The sequence below is a fragment of the Onychostruthus taczanowskii genome, unplaced genomic scaffold (genome assembly GCF_017590055.1).
Source record: "Onychostruthus taczanowskii isolate IOZ18803 unplaced genomic scaffold, ASM1759005v1 scaffold34, whole genome shotgun sequence".
Lineage (NCBI taxonomy): Eukaryota > Metazoa > Chordata > Aves > Passeriformes > Passeridae > Onychostruthus > Onychostruthus taczanowskii.
Window position 1 is genome coordinate 1,226,400 of NW_024500794.1, and position 18,114 is coordinate 1,244,513.

An 18,114-nucleotide genomic window follows, 5' to 3' on the forward strand; every position below is an offset into this window, starting at 1 on the left:
GGGCCCAGGTCACCTGCTAAATAATCTTTCTGATGGCACAGCACAGAAGTAGGACAGAGCATACTCCAGTCAGCTCTGTTAGACTGCCCATGCATGGTCTTCACCTGACCACCCAACTCTTCTTGAATAGCGCGCCATGGGGCAGGAGGCGTTTTGCACATGCTCAGGGGTTTGTGTTGAGGAGCACTTGCGGTGGGTCACGTGGTCAGAGATGGGTTAAATCCAGGATTTAGAAATGTTTTCATCACCCACCTAAATAGAAACATAACAACCTCTCCTCCTGGTCACAGTCACTGAAGCAGCCTCTCTCCGATGTCTCACCCCCTATTCGGGCTTGCCTGCCTCCCTGCCCTCAGTTATCAGATAACATCCCAGTGGCAGGTCCAACGATTGCTTACGTGGTAAGGTAATATTAGGAAAGGAAAATATTTAATGTATTTTTAGCTTGTTATAATATAGTTTGGCAGCTGAAAAGCCAGGAAGCAAGCCAGTACCCTGTAACCAGCAGGCCCTGTGCAGACCACCACCACTGCAACAGGGACAATAAAGCCTAGGGCAGCCCTTAGCTGAAGCTGTGTTCACAGGTTGATCTCACAACCTAACAACTCATTACAAAAGGGTTTTTGAGCTCCGCATTTAGCCATGTGAAAGAATAAATCAGAAGTATTCCAACTCTCATAGTGCTCATCTCACTGGTAACTGCTGTAACAAGCTGACCCCTGGTCTCTAAAATAGGTGCAAAGCTAAGGTACAAACACACTCTATTTTAATTTCTGGCTACTGGGACAGCCCCCTAAGGCAAGGACAAACATGCTGGTATGAAGTCCTTGGAACTGCTGACAGAAAGAGCAAAAAATGCTGAGGTGGCTTTAAGCCACATGTGATTCCTCCCTCCAAATGTAAGACAACCAGGATATATCATGCCTACACCTCTTAATCTCCTTGCTTTCAAGCACATGAACTGGGTGACAGGTGAGTAAATCACTGCTGTTTAAGAGCTGCCATCAGCATAAGCCATTCAGCCTCAGATCCTCTGAGACTTTACATGGATGTGACTTGCCCCAGAGTTTCCTCCTCTCACCCATCTGGAGCTTCAGTGCTCTGAGCTGCATGGTGTCATCTCATACCCTTATATATATTTATGAATTAGAAAATTTAAAGTTTGGTTTTTTAATAAACTGATATTTTAATTCCAGATCCTGCTGGTTTCATCAAAGCTGGGTGGATATGTGACATTTCTGAATAAACATTTGAGAAAATGCAAGCTTTCCTTTTATCCCCTGAAATGTTTGTTGGGAAATTGCACGGAGGCTACGGGAAACTTTCGGGAGTAGATGTGCACTGCAGCTAAAGAGGAGTGAGTTCTCACTGCAGAGAGACAAGATGAGGGCAGGAAGAGTGGTCACATGCCTAGGACTGATGAGGAGCAAGCCATGGTTATCCAGCCTGTGAGGAGAGAGAGAATAGATAAAAGTACTAAAATAAGATACTGTCTGTGGTGATAGGAAGAAATACAGTGGGTTCTAGTTACATGAAGTTTAAGGATGTGCTGTAACAGTTTCCTTGTAGGAACTGTGGAATTCAGTTTTGATTTTCTAGAGATGGACCCATCCTACTGTAATAGGAAAAATTATACTTTCTGGGGAAAAAGCCTGGGGCAGCAGCAGCATAAATATGGTGTCTTCCTTGCTTTCAAGCTAAAATTTTCTGTGCTACCTGAATTTTCCAAGATAGTTTTGCCTAACAAATCCAACTAAATTACTTGGCCAGGTTAGAGATTTGACTGATAAAAATAACTGTAAATGTGACAATTTTGGAGAGCATTTAATTTACTGCCACACGTGCCAGTTCCGAAAAGCTGGTGTGTATTCTGAAATGAGGAGCTGGCTGATCTCAAAGCTGAGGATAACTACAAATATGCCCTCCAGAAAGGACAATCCTGGTACTACCCTGCAGAGTCTGGTTCCAGCACTAACTTTTCCAGATCTAAAAAAAATTAGTGCAGTTCCTAAGAGGTACAAATCCCAAAAATATTGCAAAATGGTCAGTAGTGATGGGGACAAAAGTAGCAAGGGCAATAGAGATTGCTTGGTAACCTGCAAGCATGCAAACATGCTTCATTCAAGAGACTAAGTTTTCTGCTCTAAATGTTTATCCCTTTTTGTGGTGTGTTAAGAGCTAAGGACAAATTTCCCCTCATCCATCTTATTCATACATTTAATTGTTTTACAGGTTTTTATCTCCCCTTTCTGTGCCTCTCAAAGTGAATAGCACCAATCGTTTAATTTATCTTTTAATGGGAACTTTTCCAGATTCTTAATCATTTCTTTAAACACAAGTCTGCACAGAGTATTCCAGACACATCCATGTGATACAATTATCTAAAGATATTACCATTTTTTCCACATTATCCTTACTGCCATTTGACCTACATCCTAGTGCTTAGCCCATTTGTTTGGCCCAAGCTTTATGTCGAGCAAGGGACACACCAAAATCGATACTTGGTGTGCTGGATGCAGCTGTTTCATGCAGGGATTGAATGACTTTCTAATCTGCACAATGATGGCTTTCAGCTGCCATGCAGACTGGCGGGTTTGATGTCGCACCCAGCTGCAGATGCCTGGTGCAGCTGAATCTTGTGGTCCATGAGCTCTAGTTGCACGTGTTGCATTGAAGGACAGCACACCGGCAAGTCCCTGCAGGTCTGTGGCCTGAGTGGTCACCATGTTGTCCTACCAAGGGAAAGAACTTGCTGCTTCTCTTAGTGAAATCCCCTGGCTTGCGAACAAAACCTCTCTCTTGGAGTGCACAATCCAAAAGCATCCGCAGCTTTGCAAGAGTGAGCACCATGCTGGACACAATCACAGCGGATCTGCAGCCAGTTTTGAAAGAAAGAAATCCCCCCCTGAGAAAAACCTTTGCACGAAATGCTCCAAAAATGGCAATCCAGGAGCAGCTGACGTTCTGGGGAATGGTATCACCCACACTGCAGTCTACTTGCTGCTGGTGAGAAAGGGGGCTTGGGGTTATTGAATGCATATGGCAGTGAGACATGTGGAAAGCCAAGAATCTATTAAAGCTTTTAATTGGAATATATTTTCAAAATTTAGATTGAACCTCATCCAGATTCTCATTATTAAAAATTTGTGGCTCAGTTTCTTGATTTTAAAAGGGAACATAAAAAAAAAAAAAAGAGGGAGAGGGAAAAAGAAAATCAGAGTTCCAGTAACTCTGCATTATGTCACTAAGAGTAAAAGAGCTGTTGCTGGCTCATTTGTGACATCCAGTTTCCCACAGGACATTGTGATGAGCAGATCACTATTAGTGACTATAAGTTTTGCGAGCACATATGAGACTAAAAAGGCAATATTAGAAGAGTGATCAGTATCTAATCCTTCCTACAAAAGCTGATGACTTCTCAGGAAATGAAATCAAAGGTACCCTGGCAGTTGGGAGGAAGAAGTACCTCCCAAGCAGGAATTCAGGACCAATGTGAGAGTCACACAATGCCATCTATCACGAGGCCAGCTCTCAAAGCAGCTTTCCTTACAAATGGGCTCTCTTCTTGAATAAATGCTTTTGCCAGGGATCCACCAAAGGGTATATCCAGTAGATTCAACCCCTTCTCCATCAGCTTGAGCATCTGCATTGATCTTGTACTGGAGGTAGAGAGTAGAAAGCACACATCTTAGAGGGTCTGCAAAATTAGCATTAATAGTTCTTGAGATCAGCATTGGAAATTATCTACAAGGGTACTGTAGGGAAAGAGGGCTGTGTTCCTTGCTGGTGAGACAGCTGGTGCTATCTCTAGAGCAGCATGCTTGTACAGACTGATTGAGTACAGGTCCCACTGTCCCCTTCTGACAGGGGAATGTCTTAAACCCTGCAGTCTTGCGTCAACAAGGATATGCACAAAAGGCTCCCTCTCCTTGGTGTGGAAGAGATTCAATCCTCTCATTTACTGCTGGAAAGGAACAATGTTTTCTCCTAGTAACGATGTTTCCAGACAGACCCTAAGTCTGCATGGGCTATCAGCAGATGTGAGACAGATACCCTGAGCTGAGGTGTTGCTGCTTTTCCAGCTTCTCTGTCTGTAAACATTACCCTTTCTGGGCAGGCATCACCTCTCTCTTGCCAAAGTTTGTCTGTACTGCCTGTAACTCAGTATAATAGTCTTCCCTCACGGGGGTGGTGCTCAGAGAGCTGCCCTGACTGCATCCATATGAAAACAAAATCCTGAATACATAAATGTGTACTGGCATCAAGTTGAAGGAAGACTGAACCCTCCAGAACTTCATCTGAAGGCATCACAAGTGCCTAGAGGCAGAAAGAAGTATATAACTATTACAATCCTTTTGGCCTTATCTGAGATCCTAGATCCCAAAAATAATGTCTCCCGAAAGAGTGGAATTGCTTGTGCAAAGGGAGTTTGAACCACCTGCAAATGCATCTGATTGGCCCCTTGCCTCCCAAAGGCAGCCATCAGTTCTGTCAGCAATGCCACCAGGATAATCTGGATTCTGCTTCCATTTCAAAATCAATTGTAAACAGTCTAGGCTATTGGCAGAGGTCAGATAGCTGGGTGTGGACTCAATTATCTGCTTGATTCTTTTGACCTTGAAGAGGAGATTGGAAACAGCAGTTGTTGCCAGAGTTATTGGGATCTACTGCTGGTTTCTGCTCCATACTGCAAACTGCTCATAGATTGCCTCATTTAAACAAAGCACCAGGGAAAACACTGTTCCAGCTTCTTCTAGGTTGAGCTGCAGACAGTTTTCCTTTAGAGAAGGGACATTTTTGGTGCTTCACTGGAAAATTAAAATGCCCTCCCAGATGTGACACAAGAAGCTGGAAGTCAGAGTCTGTGCCACTTCCTGATGACCTGAACGGAGCGTGAAGTGCTCTGCTCCTCCAGACAGGTGTTTACCCTCAGTTCCAGTGACTGAAGCCTAAGTCTCTGTTATCTGGTGAGTGGTGATCAGATTTCACATGAATGACTAGAGGTGGGCAATGATGCTTTGAAGATTTGAACAGTTTCCTAAGAGTAGCACATAATTTTCTTATGAACAGAAAATTACATGTTCCTTGAACTCGCCACAGTACTTCGATGTTTTTCCTCAGCTGTCTTGGTGCTCTGGATATGGATGAGAATGAAAATCACATCTCCTGAATCACATTCTTTGTCCACACTAGAAAAAAAGGTCGTTTTTTACCATTAGATCTTGAAAATATTTTTTCTTGAAGGATAACCAAGGCAATTTTTATCTCTAACTTTCTGACTGCTGTTTGCCTTGAAGAAATTTGTAAGACGTAAAGTAAAGTATTATTCTGAGTTGTTCTAGATCTGCCATTAATTCCAATGATTCTTGTTATTTGAGGCAAACTTATTTAAAAGGTCCTTCTCTATAATTTGCTAACTTTAACCAAAATTTCCTTTCGTTCCTCACTTTTGTGCCATACAGTACATACTTTCCCCCTTAAATCTGTTGCTGTAATTATCTTCTTTTTTTATGTGCTCTGTGAACTGTATCCTGAGGAACTACAAAGCACTCTTTATGTTTCCTCTACAACCCAGCAACTTGGCAAGAAATAGGATTTGAGTCTCATTTGGGCCTTTTAAAGATTTTACCAGCAGATTCATAATTTGATAATTGGCCAAGGGCTCTAGAGAGAAAAAAGGCAGTTACATTTTGTGAAGACAGAAATGGCTCTCATTCCCATGAAAGTGGGAAGTTTTCATTCCTAAAAATAGGGAAGGAGTGAAGAGAGAGAGAGTCCAGCATGTCACAGAGCACGTGGCCTTGCCCTCTCTTGATGAGAAGACAAGAAACAGGCATCAAAGTCATTTAGTTTTCCAAGGAGGTGAAGAGGGAACTCAGAGGGGTAGTTTTAGGTTTGAATTTTGGAAAGCTAGGATTGGGAGCAGAGACCTTGGGCTGCCAGTTGTACTTGCAAGGAAAAAGTTGCCATGATAGGTGAGAGCAGGAGTGACAGCTGATATTGTGGCATTTAGATGTCTGAAGGCATCAAGCAGGACTGAGGCATGTGCTGCTTGAAGCAGAAATGGATCCAGGTTTGTGCTGCGCCTGGCTCCAAAAGGACATGAGATCAGATAGTTACGGTGGCACACTCTGGCCTCATAATCTGTCAGACCACCTGGCAATCTGCACAAACCCTCCCTCCTAACCTCATTACTCCCTCGGATTCCCATCCTTGGGCTATTAACATATTTAATTTTTGTTGTGCAACCAAAGGTGAAGTAACTTGGAAGGCAGAGAGTAAATCTCATATGCCATACTTAGTGTGCACACGTGTGGAAGTGCACAGGATGATAGTAGGCTTTACCTTTTTGTTCAAATTTATTTCTTGTAATGCATGCCATTACATTTAGTTATTGTTGTGTTGGAGGACAGGACACTGCAAAACACTGGTAAGAGTTGCCCTTTCCTGTACTTTAGAAAGACCTTGTACACATGTGTCCAAGACTGTAGAGTCATCACAAAAACCAGACATTTCAGAAACGACTTGGAGTACATCTGCATGGGCAGGCTCCTCTGTGCTCCTTGCTGGCCAGACACACGCCAGCTCCTGGCCAGCTCCATTTGGAAAGCTGGAGAGTTGCATTATCATGGCTCTGCGCCCAAGTGAATATAAACTACCTCTCAGGAGGGCTTATTTGCCCAAGTTAAGTGCCAGGAGAAGAGTTGTGAGCCAGGTGAATGACTAGTGCCCACAGTCCCTTTTTTCTGAGCCCCAGGTGCTTGGACACATGTCTATCATATGATGAAGATGCCAACATCTTGGGCAGGTGTCAGAAGAGGGGCTGTGGCTCCTCCAGGTGAGATTGTGCACCTATCAACCCAAGCATCAGGTCCTGGTCACATATGGTGGTGGAAGGAGATGGCCTGGCTGAGGCTGTGGGCTGGACACTGTCCTGTGGCCGTGGACTGGCCAGGCTGACCCCGTGGATCATGTCTGGCCACAAGCTAAACTAGCTTGTTAGGTGGGAGTGGGCTAAACTCTTGCACTCACATAATAACTTTGTGCTGCCTGACCCATCAAAATGTAAAATCTTAATGCAAACCACCTTGCTGTTCCCATCCTTGTCAGAAAGTAAGGCACAAACTCTGAGGACATGCAGCCACATCTATTTGCAATGTGACTGTGAATACGAGGTCACCCCTGTGTGAGACCAGCCATGCTGAGAACTGCAGGCTGTGACCAAGTTGCCCAAACTTCTCTAAAGCTCTTGTCGCTCTGGTGAGACTCTGCCATTCCACAGGGTATGGCATTCATGCTCAGGTATGTTGTGCTGACAGCAGCTCTGCACTGAGCAAGGACTTCAAGGACCAAGAGGCTTATATGGAGGCACTGCAGGTGATGGTAGCATCCAATGCCTGGAAAGATTAGCAAGGAAAGTATGCTGCAGTGAGTGGAGGCCAAAGTTTGATTTATGTGCACCTTTCAGATAAAGGAGGTTAGGATAAATTGAGGGTCAAGTGAATAGTATGGTGTCATTCATAAGAGAGATCCCAGAAATTTTTCCATGCACAATTGCTTCAGACTCCCTTGGCACTGATGCTCTCCCCGCTATCTTGCTGTTGCCAGAAAGCTCCTTTGGCAAATGCTGGCTGCTGGCAGATGCATTTTCCATCTACACTGCAGTGTTAGAAGTTCTCTACGTGACCTGCCTTCTGTGGAAGAGGTCTCTGTACCATTTCAGATGCCCTGGCACACTGAATGTTTCCAGAATATTCCAACCCTTCATTTTAAGGCACGTCATACCTTATGGACTATGTATGTTTGGACTGCAGTTTGCCCTGAAATTGTCCTTAACACAAGCTCCATCTAGGTAAAAGCAAAAGCAAGGGTTTATTGGGAACATACGGGAAGACAGCACCATTACTGTGGCATAGATGGACACAGGTGACAGGAAGGAAATACCAGTCATAAGCCATTTGAGATGATATTTTAATGACACTTCTTGTTGATACCCAAAGGAAAAACTGTAATTTCTTCCCTAATCCTTGTGGGCATGTATCTGACACTGGCACACAGACAGCATTTCTATTTGGTGTCACAAGAGTGACAAGAAGAGGAAGGTTTGCCTTTACATCCTACCCTTTCCGCATGGTCTCCCTGTCTTCCACCATGATTTCATTCTTTTTCCCTACTTCTTGGTCCCAGTTTGCAAATTTTTACTTCTCTTGCACTTGATCGTACTCCAGTTCCCCTCATTGAAAATGTTTCTTTCCTTTTGATAAGGTCAACTTTGTTATCACTTGTATGCCCAGAGAACAAGCTCCTTTCAGGATGACAGTATTGCTTGGCTAAACCCTGGACAGAATAGCAGGGCACTGTAGGGACAGACACTTTCCCCTGCCGTCTGGGGCAGGGTTCAGATAAAAAGGAGGGGCCTTTGAAATTCTGAACCTTCTATTTTATACAAATGTATAAATGTGACTCAATAACTGCACATATGTGGAAGCAATGCCTGCAGAGCCAAAAAAATGATCTTCTGGGGGCTCCTCAAAATAGTAATTAATCACTCTGGAATCATGGTAAATGTGGAGGTGAGAGATACTGTGACATTGCTGGTAAATGCTTTTGGTGTTGGCAACTATTTCCAGGGGAAATGGTGGGTAGAGAAAAGGAACAGAGGACAGCTATCGAGGGATTCATTTTATTCTTGCTTAAATGTGGTTTCAGTTGACTTAAACCAGACCTAACATAGTTTTGTGTATCAGTTTAACTAGATTGGTTTCTATCCATGCCTTCCATTGAAATGACACACACATCTGTTTTTCCAAGACTGTGGTATGGTGTGGATATATTTACTGGGCTTGCTGCCATCTCTAGGGGTATTTGGCTGACTTTGTAACAACTACAGACCAAGTTATAACTTCACAAAAGTCCAGGTTGTGTATGGCTCGTACTTAGGGCCGCCAGCAAAGATGGCTAAGAAATGTCCTTCAGAGGAGAGTGGAGCTGGTGAGAGTGGAGAGGAGAATGAGCTGAGACAGGCCTTGCTTTGTCTTATTTCCTGTTCCACTTAGAGGTGTAAAGATTACTCTGCAAATGATCAGGAACTTCCTGCTTCTGCATTATGCTGTGTTGCAGCAGAAGTGCGGTGTGCCCTGTGCTTGTGGTTTTTGGTGGTGGAAAAGCATTCTTGAAAGAGAGTTGTCAGGTTTGGTACTTGCTCACATTGATGGATTTCTTACCTCCTCATCATTTTGACGCTACAGAGAAAAGGAAAAATCTTTTTTACTCTGCTTCCTAACTGTTGTGTTGTCACTTCAGGGTTTGCCTGTTGGCCTGCAAATAGGGATTATTCAAAGCAGAATCACTTAATCCTTCTTTGGAGGTGACCTGAAATGTGCAGTTCTCAGTTTTGGAACCATTAAGCAACGCTTGAAACTGCTAACAAGCAAAACTTATTCTGTGTAGCCAAAACCTCAGTTATGGATATGACTGGATTGTAGCTTCTCAGCAGATTAATTAAGTCTAATGATCCCCAGTTTAAATGCAAATTAGATGAGCAGATCTCTCTGTACCCTCCTCTCACATCTTAAGGATCATTATTACAACACGCAGGATGAAGGATTCACTTCTTTACTCTTTCTAGATTGTCTTCTGAGTATCTTGGACAGTCATGTAAATCACAGGCAGATGTTCACACTGTAATACGTCCTCTAGAGAAAGTGAGAGTGATATTTCCATATCTGTGAACACATTAAAAACTCAAAGCTTCAAATATTAATTTTGAATTAATAGAAAAAAAACAAAGAAAACATAAAGATTTAAAGTTTCAAAACAAGCTTGTCAAAGTTAAGAACTTGCTTGTTAGAAAATTCTTGTAAGCAAACAAATTTGGAAAATTCAGGAATAGGTAGGAATTCACAGTCTGAACCTGTGCTTTGTAACTCTGGTTGTTCAGTTTAGTAAGGGAACTCAGTTGGCTGTTTACAGCGGTAAGTGATGTGCATTTTTCTCCTACTGAGTTATAAAGTTTAGCTCTGGGGCAAAGGAAGACTGAAATTAAGCCATATTTAATAATTTATTCTATATATTTTATTTCAAACAGATCATTAAATACTCATCCATGTATACATATGCATTTTTACTTATTCTCCAGACACTGTCAGCAAGGGAGTCACTTTCTGCAGTTTGTTAATGAAATAAATGGTGTAAAGAGTCAAAAGCAGGATTACTGTGGGTTAAATACGTCTCACTTTGTGCTGTATTTGTTTTGTGATTGTTTGACCTCCATGTTTTGGGCTTGGATAACTGGAAGATGGCAAATTAATTCAGCTGTCTGCTGGTTCTCCCTGTTGGAGGTTGTGCTCTTTACAGCAGGGCTAACAAAAAAATGATGTCTGTAGTTGTATTCAATCTCACCTTTATCAGAAATTTCAACTAAAACAGGCTGCAGTGGAACTAATTGTGCAGAGGCCAACCCTCCCTTCTGCTGACCCTACTGCAGTATGGACAACCTGTAAAAGGGACACAGGGACAAAGGCTGAAGGAGGTGCCATCTTTACTTCCCACAGCCAAAATAGGCCGAGGTTGTCTGACAGAGACATTAAATGAACCAGGAAAGTGTAGCCTTTAAAATAAATGCTAAATTAGAAACTTACACAACAATCCTTTAAACTCTGGAGCTAAAACACGTGAGCAAGTTTGAGCATTTCTGTATTGTCAAGAAGTGAAAGCAGAGTCCATGGTGGCATTTGAAAATTCAGTTTCTCTCATTTACTTTAATGGAGACTTGATGCAATGCTTCTCTTTTGTGCTTTGGAATGAATGACAAAACGAGTCAGCAATAACTGGTAAACATTCCTCCCCATGGCTGATAATGGGAATGACTGCTTTGACTTGGCAACACAGAAATTTGCCTTTTGTTAGTGTTGCCTGGGTCAACAGCAATCACTCCAGGCTGTGCTTACCCAGTGCTGTTTTTCTTCTTTTTTTCTGAATATGGGTAAAAAAAAAAAATTAAAAAATCACAAAAATTATTAGTGTCTCAAGATTATATTTTTAGTCCCCATACTGTTTCACCCTAGATGTGTCAGAAAGAGTCAGATATATTCTCACTTTCATTCTCACCATCATACACTGGCACAGAACACATCTTTCTAGTGCATTTCTTAACCACTAGCATCACCTATTCTCTTTTCATCAAGCAACACAGCAACACTGCATTAAATTATTAAATTCTTTTTTTTTTCTTTTTTTTTTTTTTTTTTTTTTTTTTTTTTTAAATTTTTTTTTTTGGAGCAGTCCTAGACTGGTCTCAAAATGCTGCTGGATTTTTTTCCACAAGGTGATACACGAAAAAGTTGTCCTTTATTTTTGATCCTCAGTGTGCAATCTCTGCCATGGTGAAATTTCTTGTGTCCATTCCAACACCGTCTTTTCAATTCCCTTTGCCTCTCATCTGTAATCTTCTACCTTGTTGGAAATGCACCTTCCCAGTTCCTCTGGGTCTGTTTATTCCCTGGTGAAATTTTGTCTTTGGTCCTTTTACAAGAGTCTCCAGTGTTGGTTGCTCTAATGTAGAAAGGGAATCTCATACAAAGAGAATAATCAAATGAAAATAAAAGTTTTCACATCAGAAAACTGAATTCTTTTAAGAACAGAATGGATTTTCTTGGTTGTTCAAGGAAGCTTCCTCCAATTCAGTATTTTGCCTATAAACAATCACTTCTCAAGCTCAGAATTGTGCCATCATCTTTCTCATAGCACTTACTTTCAGTTTGCTACCATTCTTGGTGGTATTAGACAGTATTATTTTCCCAGGTCAGAACATGTGAGCATCCCTGCTGTGCAGAATGGTCAATTCCATCGTTCATAGCATAAATATTGTATAATGTGCTGATACTACTGACATGCATATATATCAATATTTTGTTAACATCAGTGGTACAACATATGGAATCCCTTTTAAATTTTACGCACACGATTGAAAATCCTGACACATCCCCTTTCTGCACTCTGTGGAGCAGGATATGGCTTGAAACTGTGTCCCTTCATTTTAGTGTTACTTCTGGCTTGAATCAGTGCTGCTGCACCGTGAGCCAGCTGACAAAAATGCTGAATAGTGCAGAAGTCCAACACGCTTTCAGCCACTTCCCACCGCAAGCCCCCGAGCAGATGATAGAGCGCATTTGCAGTGGGACCATGCAGTTCACTGTCTGGTGGTCTTCCTGCAGACCAGGAGAGAGGAGAAATTACAAATTACTTTTTGTTTTGTTTTGTTTTGTTTTAATTTTATTTTTTTCCCTAAAGGTAACTACATAAACATGCCTGGAAATGGCAGATCTGTTGACTGATGGAGCCATCTTTCCTCGCAGCTTTTCCCAATGCTTTGGGTTACTCTGTGGCAGGCTTGCTTCCCTCTCCCATTTTAAAAGGGAATAAAATGCATGTTGAAAAACAAAGTTGTAACAAAAAAGCAGAAGGAAAGACCAAGGGATGCTTTTAATAAAGTGAGGGCCCTTGCCAAGAAAGGCTGAGTTTTCTAGTGGCCATTTTACCACCCTGCTTCTTTATTGAACTAAGCTGCTTTTCAATGAGGCCGTCTCATTTTGCAGATGTGGTTCTGGGTGCTGAACATCCTGCCATGTGTTTTGTTTTGCAGGAGGCAGCACAGGAACATCCCCGACCACCTCCAGCACGGGGACCCCATCACCATCCGCTTCTTCTCACCTTCTCTCTCCATCCTGCTCTCCTCCAGCCTTTCATCTGGCCCCCAACACTTTCAATGTTGGCTGCCGGGAGAGTCAGCTTTGCAACCTCAACCTGTCTGATTATCCTCCTTGCGCCAGGAGCAACATGGCAGCACTGCAGAGCTACCCAGGGCTGAGCGACGGGGGCTACAACCGGCTGCAGAGCAGCACCGCTTCTGCCTCACAGCCCTCTGAAACCTTCATGCCTCAGAGGACTCCCTCCTTGATCTCAGGAATGCCGGCTCCTTCCTCCCTGCCCAGCAACAGCAAGATGGAGGCGTACAGTGGCCAGCTGGGATCTTTCCCCAGCTCCCAGTTTCAGTATGTCATGCAAGCAGGCAGCCCTGCCTCCACCTCCTCCTCTTCACACATGTTTGGTGGTGGCCACATGCAGCAGAGCTCCTACAATGCCTTCTCCCTGCACAATCCCTACAACCTCTATGGATACAATTTCCCTGCTTCCCCCAGGCTGGCGGCAAGCCCAGAGAAACTCACCACCTCCCAAAGCACTTTACTCTGCTCTTCCCCCTCCAGTGGGGCCTTTGGAGAGAGGCAATACCTTTCCACAGGAATGGATCACGGGATGCACATGATCAGCCCTCCCTCCAGCAACCAGCAGACAGCCGCCGCCTGTGACAACAGGCAGTACGGGGCGGTTCAGGGCTCCTCCTCACAGATGTCTGTGCACATGGTCTAACAAGCCTTGCCTCTCCTTGGCATTGAAGGCAGCCAGACCTTCATCGTTCCCAGGGGTGAACCCATCCCAGTACTCTTTTGCCTTCAAACTTATAGTGGAACTAGTATTGTAACGATAAACAAGAACATAAGCCATCTAGGTGTGTGCCCCAGAACCTTCTGGAGAGTCTCGACTGACAGCCATTGCAGCTTGTTGTAGCCCGGGGCCCTCAGACTGGCACGGAGCATCTGCTTTTTCTGGACATTGCAGAGAAGAGGGCGTGACTTTAACGAGGAGCTGGAGAGAAGCAGCTGAATTTACTGTTTTATGCATTAACTTTAGGCAGTGTGAGCTTTCAGTGTGGAGGGATCTGTTCCCTGTGCTGTCTCCTCCAAGTGTTGAAGAAGGGCAGTCTCCCAGGGCTTCATCCTGTGAAGCTGCACTGCCCATGGCTCTGAAGACCTCCCCCTTCCCAGACAGTTCCTCACAGCCCATTTCTGAAACCAGCAAGGCCTGTGGGTCTTTCTTCCACTGTAGCACAGGAATGGCGCTGCTGGGCTGGAGCTTCTTCTGAAGAGGTTTCTCATTTTCACCGTGGCTCTGCCCAACCTGCTATTTCCTTATGGAGGTCGAGCTCACCAGCACCCAGCCTGCAGGTGGAGATGGGAGAGAGAGGAGAGAAAAGTTTTAGCTCACAAATGAGCCTCAGACAAAGCGGGGATGGAACTTTGGAAAGGTGAATGGGGGGAGGGGCTCAGCTCCTGCTGACCTGACTGGAAGTAATGCAGCGAAACGGAATGGATGACGGCCTTTGTGGGGAATGTGTGTCTCCCACAGCGCTCATCCCAGTGGGAAGAACCTGTCCAGACTGAGCTCATGGGGAAGAGTGATGAGAAAAGAGAGCTCTACAGGAGTGCAGCTGACCTTGCATGCGAGAGTTGCCGTAGAAAACCATTAGCATTTCAGAAACAGTGAGGTTGAGTATTTGCCAACCTTCCACCTGCCACATGGTCTCTGTTTAACCAAATAGGTCATTGCCTTTTAACATCTTTCTTTTCTGTTTTTTTTCCCCTTGTTCTTTTTTTTCTTCTTTTTTCTCTTCAAAACCTTTAAAAATAAGAAAACAATTGTAGCTTGGTGCAAGCTATGCATTTAAGTGGTGTGAAAATGCAAATACCAAGTAACAGAATACAGATATTATTGAGAGTTGTTGTGAGGTGTTGTAGATAAATGTATTTATATGCCTAGTGGGGTATTCAATATTATGAATATAAAAGAGGGCAATAAAAATGGTATGTAAAATATGTATGAAGAAAAAGCTGTATAAAGATTTGCCCTATGCACGGAACTCTGTTTCTAAGTGCCAAGCACAGAAAGCGCTAAATAAATCTTTGCAATTGTTCCCTCTGTGTTCTTCTCTGTCTGTGAGGCTTCCTCAGTGGTTTTCTAGAGACAGACATTTTTAAAATACTGTCACATGTATTTGCACAACAGAGGGGGTAGATATGGAAGATATGGTGCCAGATTGTGAAGTCAAGGCAATATTGCAATAAAAATAAAAATTCTGTCTTCTCAAGAAATTTTAAAAATGGAGTCCTTGGAATTTGTAAGTTGCCTTCTTCAGAGGAAGTGTATCTTAGAAACAGCTTGAGTTGTTATTTTGATTATTGAAGAAGATCTTCAGAACAATTTTTCACAGTCAGTACAGTCAATGACACTTAAAAATAGCAATCTAGTTTATTTATAATTTAAAGAAAATTTTAAATGTAATTTGGGGGTATGTGTCAGTTTTTAAATTGCACTATATTTCTAATACAAGATTGAGACATTAACACCAAAAGGTCTGGGAGGCTGAAGCCCCTCCAAACCAGGCTGTAAGTTATGGCTGCAGAGTTTACAGCTTTCCTTGTGTCAATAAACTTCTTTTCCCCTGAATTGAAAAAGCACCAGAAAGGTAGAAAGACCTTTAAAGATCAATTCTGCATGCATTTCTTTATTTTTGTTTTTACAAGGGAAGATAAATATACCAATGCCATTCCCAGTCCTGTGCCTAGTCTGTCTGACTGTATTCTGGTTTTTACTGTGTCTAGCCTTGGATGCTGCTGAAAAGGGTAGGGGGGATTATGGATGGGGACAATCTGTCCTTTATCTTGTCTCTTGTTTACCCCTAATAATGAATTATTGGTTTAATCTTGACCAGGGAGTTTTAGAGCCTTTCTAAAATCCTTTCAGAATCTTTCAGAGATGCCCTTCAACCTGCGCTTTGATGTTTGCTTTTGGGTTTAATTCCATTTTATAGCAGCAGTTTCTACAGGCTAATAGTATGTTGTGTGAACCAGTATTTCCTTCTTCTGGCTCTTTGCATTAGATTGCTCTTTCTTATTTAATCAGTTCAATTCTTTGTGAGTCAGTCTGTATTTCAGCTAGAATAAGAGACTCAACAAAATCAAAATCATTGTCCATATCAAAATACATGTGTCTAGTCTGGATTAAACAAAAAAAAAAAAAAAAAAAAAAAAAAAAAAAAAAAAAAAAAAAAAAAAATTTAACGGAAAAAAAAAAACGAAAAAAAAAAAAAAAAAAAAAAAAAAAAAAAAAAAATTATCACTGGAAACAATAGCTCAAAAAGGCAAAACACATATGCAGGGCACAACTTCAACATTAGTGTGAAGAACTGGTATCTAAGCTTCTGTGCATTTTAGTAGGAATCCATGGGTAAGAGCTTTGGAATAGTCACCCAGACTCTTCAGCAGTGTGATCCTTCATGTTATTGAGTACTTTTTTCCCTGATCCAACCATATTCTTCAGAAAATCTTACTGAATTAGTACAAATTGAAATTCCTTTTGGTATGAAGCACATTGACCCCAGGGTGAGCATTCATGGACCTTATTTATGGACATATTTATGTAACTCTTATTGTGACATATATAAAATGAGAGAGCTTAGATAGCTAGATAGTAGTTATTCCTTAGTGTTTTGTTGCTGCAGGGTCAGAATAGTCAGCATCAAAACTGAAAAAAATAGTTAAAAAAAATATGAGAGGTTTCCCTGTTCCTAGATGTAAAGTTTTAAGTACACAAATAGTACTTGGTGTGAAAGTTGCACTGAGTTTATGAGGATTAAAAACAAGCTAATACTGAAATGGGCAAAAAAATTACACTTTTTCCTTGGCAGTCACTGTGCAAAGAGAAACCAGAGCAGTGTTTGGAGGGCAGTATGAGAAAGAATGAGACAAACTCGTTAAAATTATTTTAGTACTTGTTTAGGTGCACAAGGGTAACACTCCCCTGAGCAGATAACCTGCTTAAGGCCTTGCCACCACCCCAGAAAGACGACATGAGCATTGAATTTGAAGTGGACCTGGTGTGACAGGAATCTCCTGTACAGAGAGCTCTTCTCCCCCTGCCATCCATGTACGGGCACGAGGCATTTGCCACTTCTTACTGGAGCTTCCCAGAGAGAGGTGACAGCAGGGGAGAATGGGACAGGAGCACTGGGATCCGTGTGAGATGGAGCAGGGTCCATCCAGCTGGCCTGGTGGGCAGCCTGGGTTGCAGAACACACAGCAGCCCCCCGGCAGACTCCCTTTCCTTGGGAGACTGCCCCAACCACAGGGCTTGAGAGCCCTCCTGGCATGGCCCTGCTCTCAGCCAGGAGCCCTTTGATGGCTCATTTGCAAAGCATGTGTGTGTGGGTGGCAGAGGCAGCAGTGCTGTGGTTCCTATCCCCTTCCTTCCTTCCTTCCCTATTTTACCACTAACATTTGAATGCTTTGGCCACCTTTAAGCAGCTTTGGGATGGAAGTTCTCACATGTTTCTTTAGAAGAGACAGTGCAGGAGGGCAGGGACCTTATTAATTTTCCCAGTGCAGGGAAGGCCACCATGTAACATCTCACTCAAAGAAGCCACACAAGGAGCAGGTGTCCTGCATGCAAGCCCCCAACCACAAGTTTCCTCTGGCATATGGATGTTATTAAACACCAGAGGATCTACCTACAGCTGCAGAAGCCAGGGGGTCTCAACTCCACCTCTCCTGGGCTGGCCCATTTGGCCTTAGCCCATGCAGCCTTCTGGTTTCCAGTCCAGGAGAAAAGAAGGCTCTGTATCTCCCAGTTCGCTGCTGCAAATTTAAAAGGTCAAATATCATGTACCTCTCTGAAGAAAGATCCCTTTTCAAAAGCCAAATCCAAATCATAGCAGGAGTAATGGAAATCTCAATGATAGGAGATCCCTCATCTTACAACACAGGCTGTTCCAAGTGCAAACCTGACAACTTGTTACAGAAATGAAAAGAACGGCACAAAAATAATCAGGGTGGGTTTGCAAGCTCTACAGAATTTATTTAGCTTTATTTCTTAGCACACTGACAGGCACAGGACATAAATATTACCACAGTCAGTGCAGCTCAGCAATGCCAGGACACTGCAAACCAGTGCAGCATAGTGTTCCTGGAGGAAATGTAAGCACTATGTGCTAAAGCAAAGTGTTCAGGGCACAAACATAAATGTGAATTAAGTTGTACAGGCTGTGACACTCTCTGAAGTATGTGGGAGGCTGGAAGCATTGCTGGTTTGAAACATTCTGTGTGCGTGTGCGAGGGGTAAGGGCAGGTCAGGCCTTGCCCTGGCGAGGGGATGCCCTGCCCTGCCCTGCCCACCCTATTCCTTGAGCCTGTATTCCAGCCTGGCAGTGGCTGCCAATCCCTG

General features: G+C 43.1%; 1 protein-coding gene across 1 annotated transcript in view; it reads left to right on the forward strand.

The window, feature by feature from the left end:
• TBX15 (T-box transcription factor 15) overlaps positions 1 to 14,996 on the forward strand; it is a 90,707-nt gene extending 75,711 nt beyond the window's left edge. Inside the window, exon 8 of the mRNA XM_041410916.1 lies at positions 12,644 to 14,996. Within this exon, the coding sequence (XP_041266850.1) occupies positions 12,644 to 13,428 (785 nt within the window). The 3' untranslated portion in view covers positions 13,429 to 14,996. The remainder of the gene's footprint in view (positions 1 to 12,643) is intronic.
• Positions 14,997 to 18,114: the final 3,118 nt, after the last annotated feature.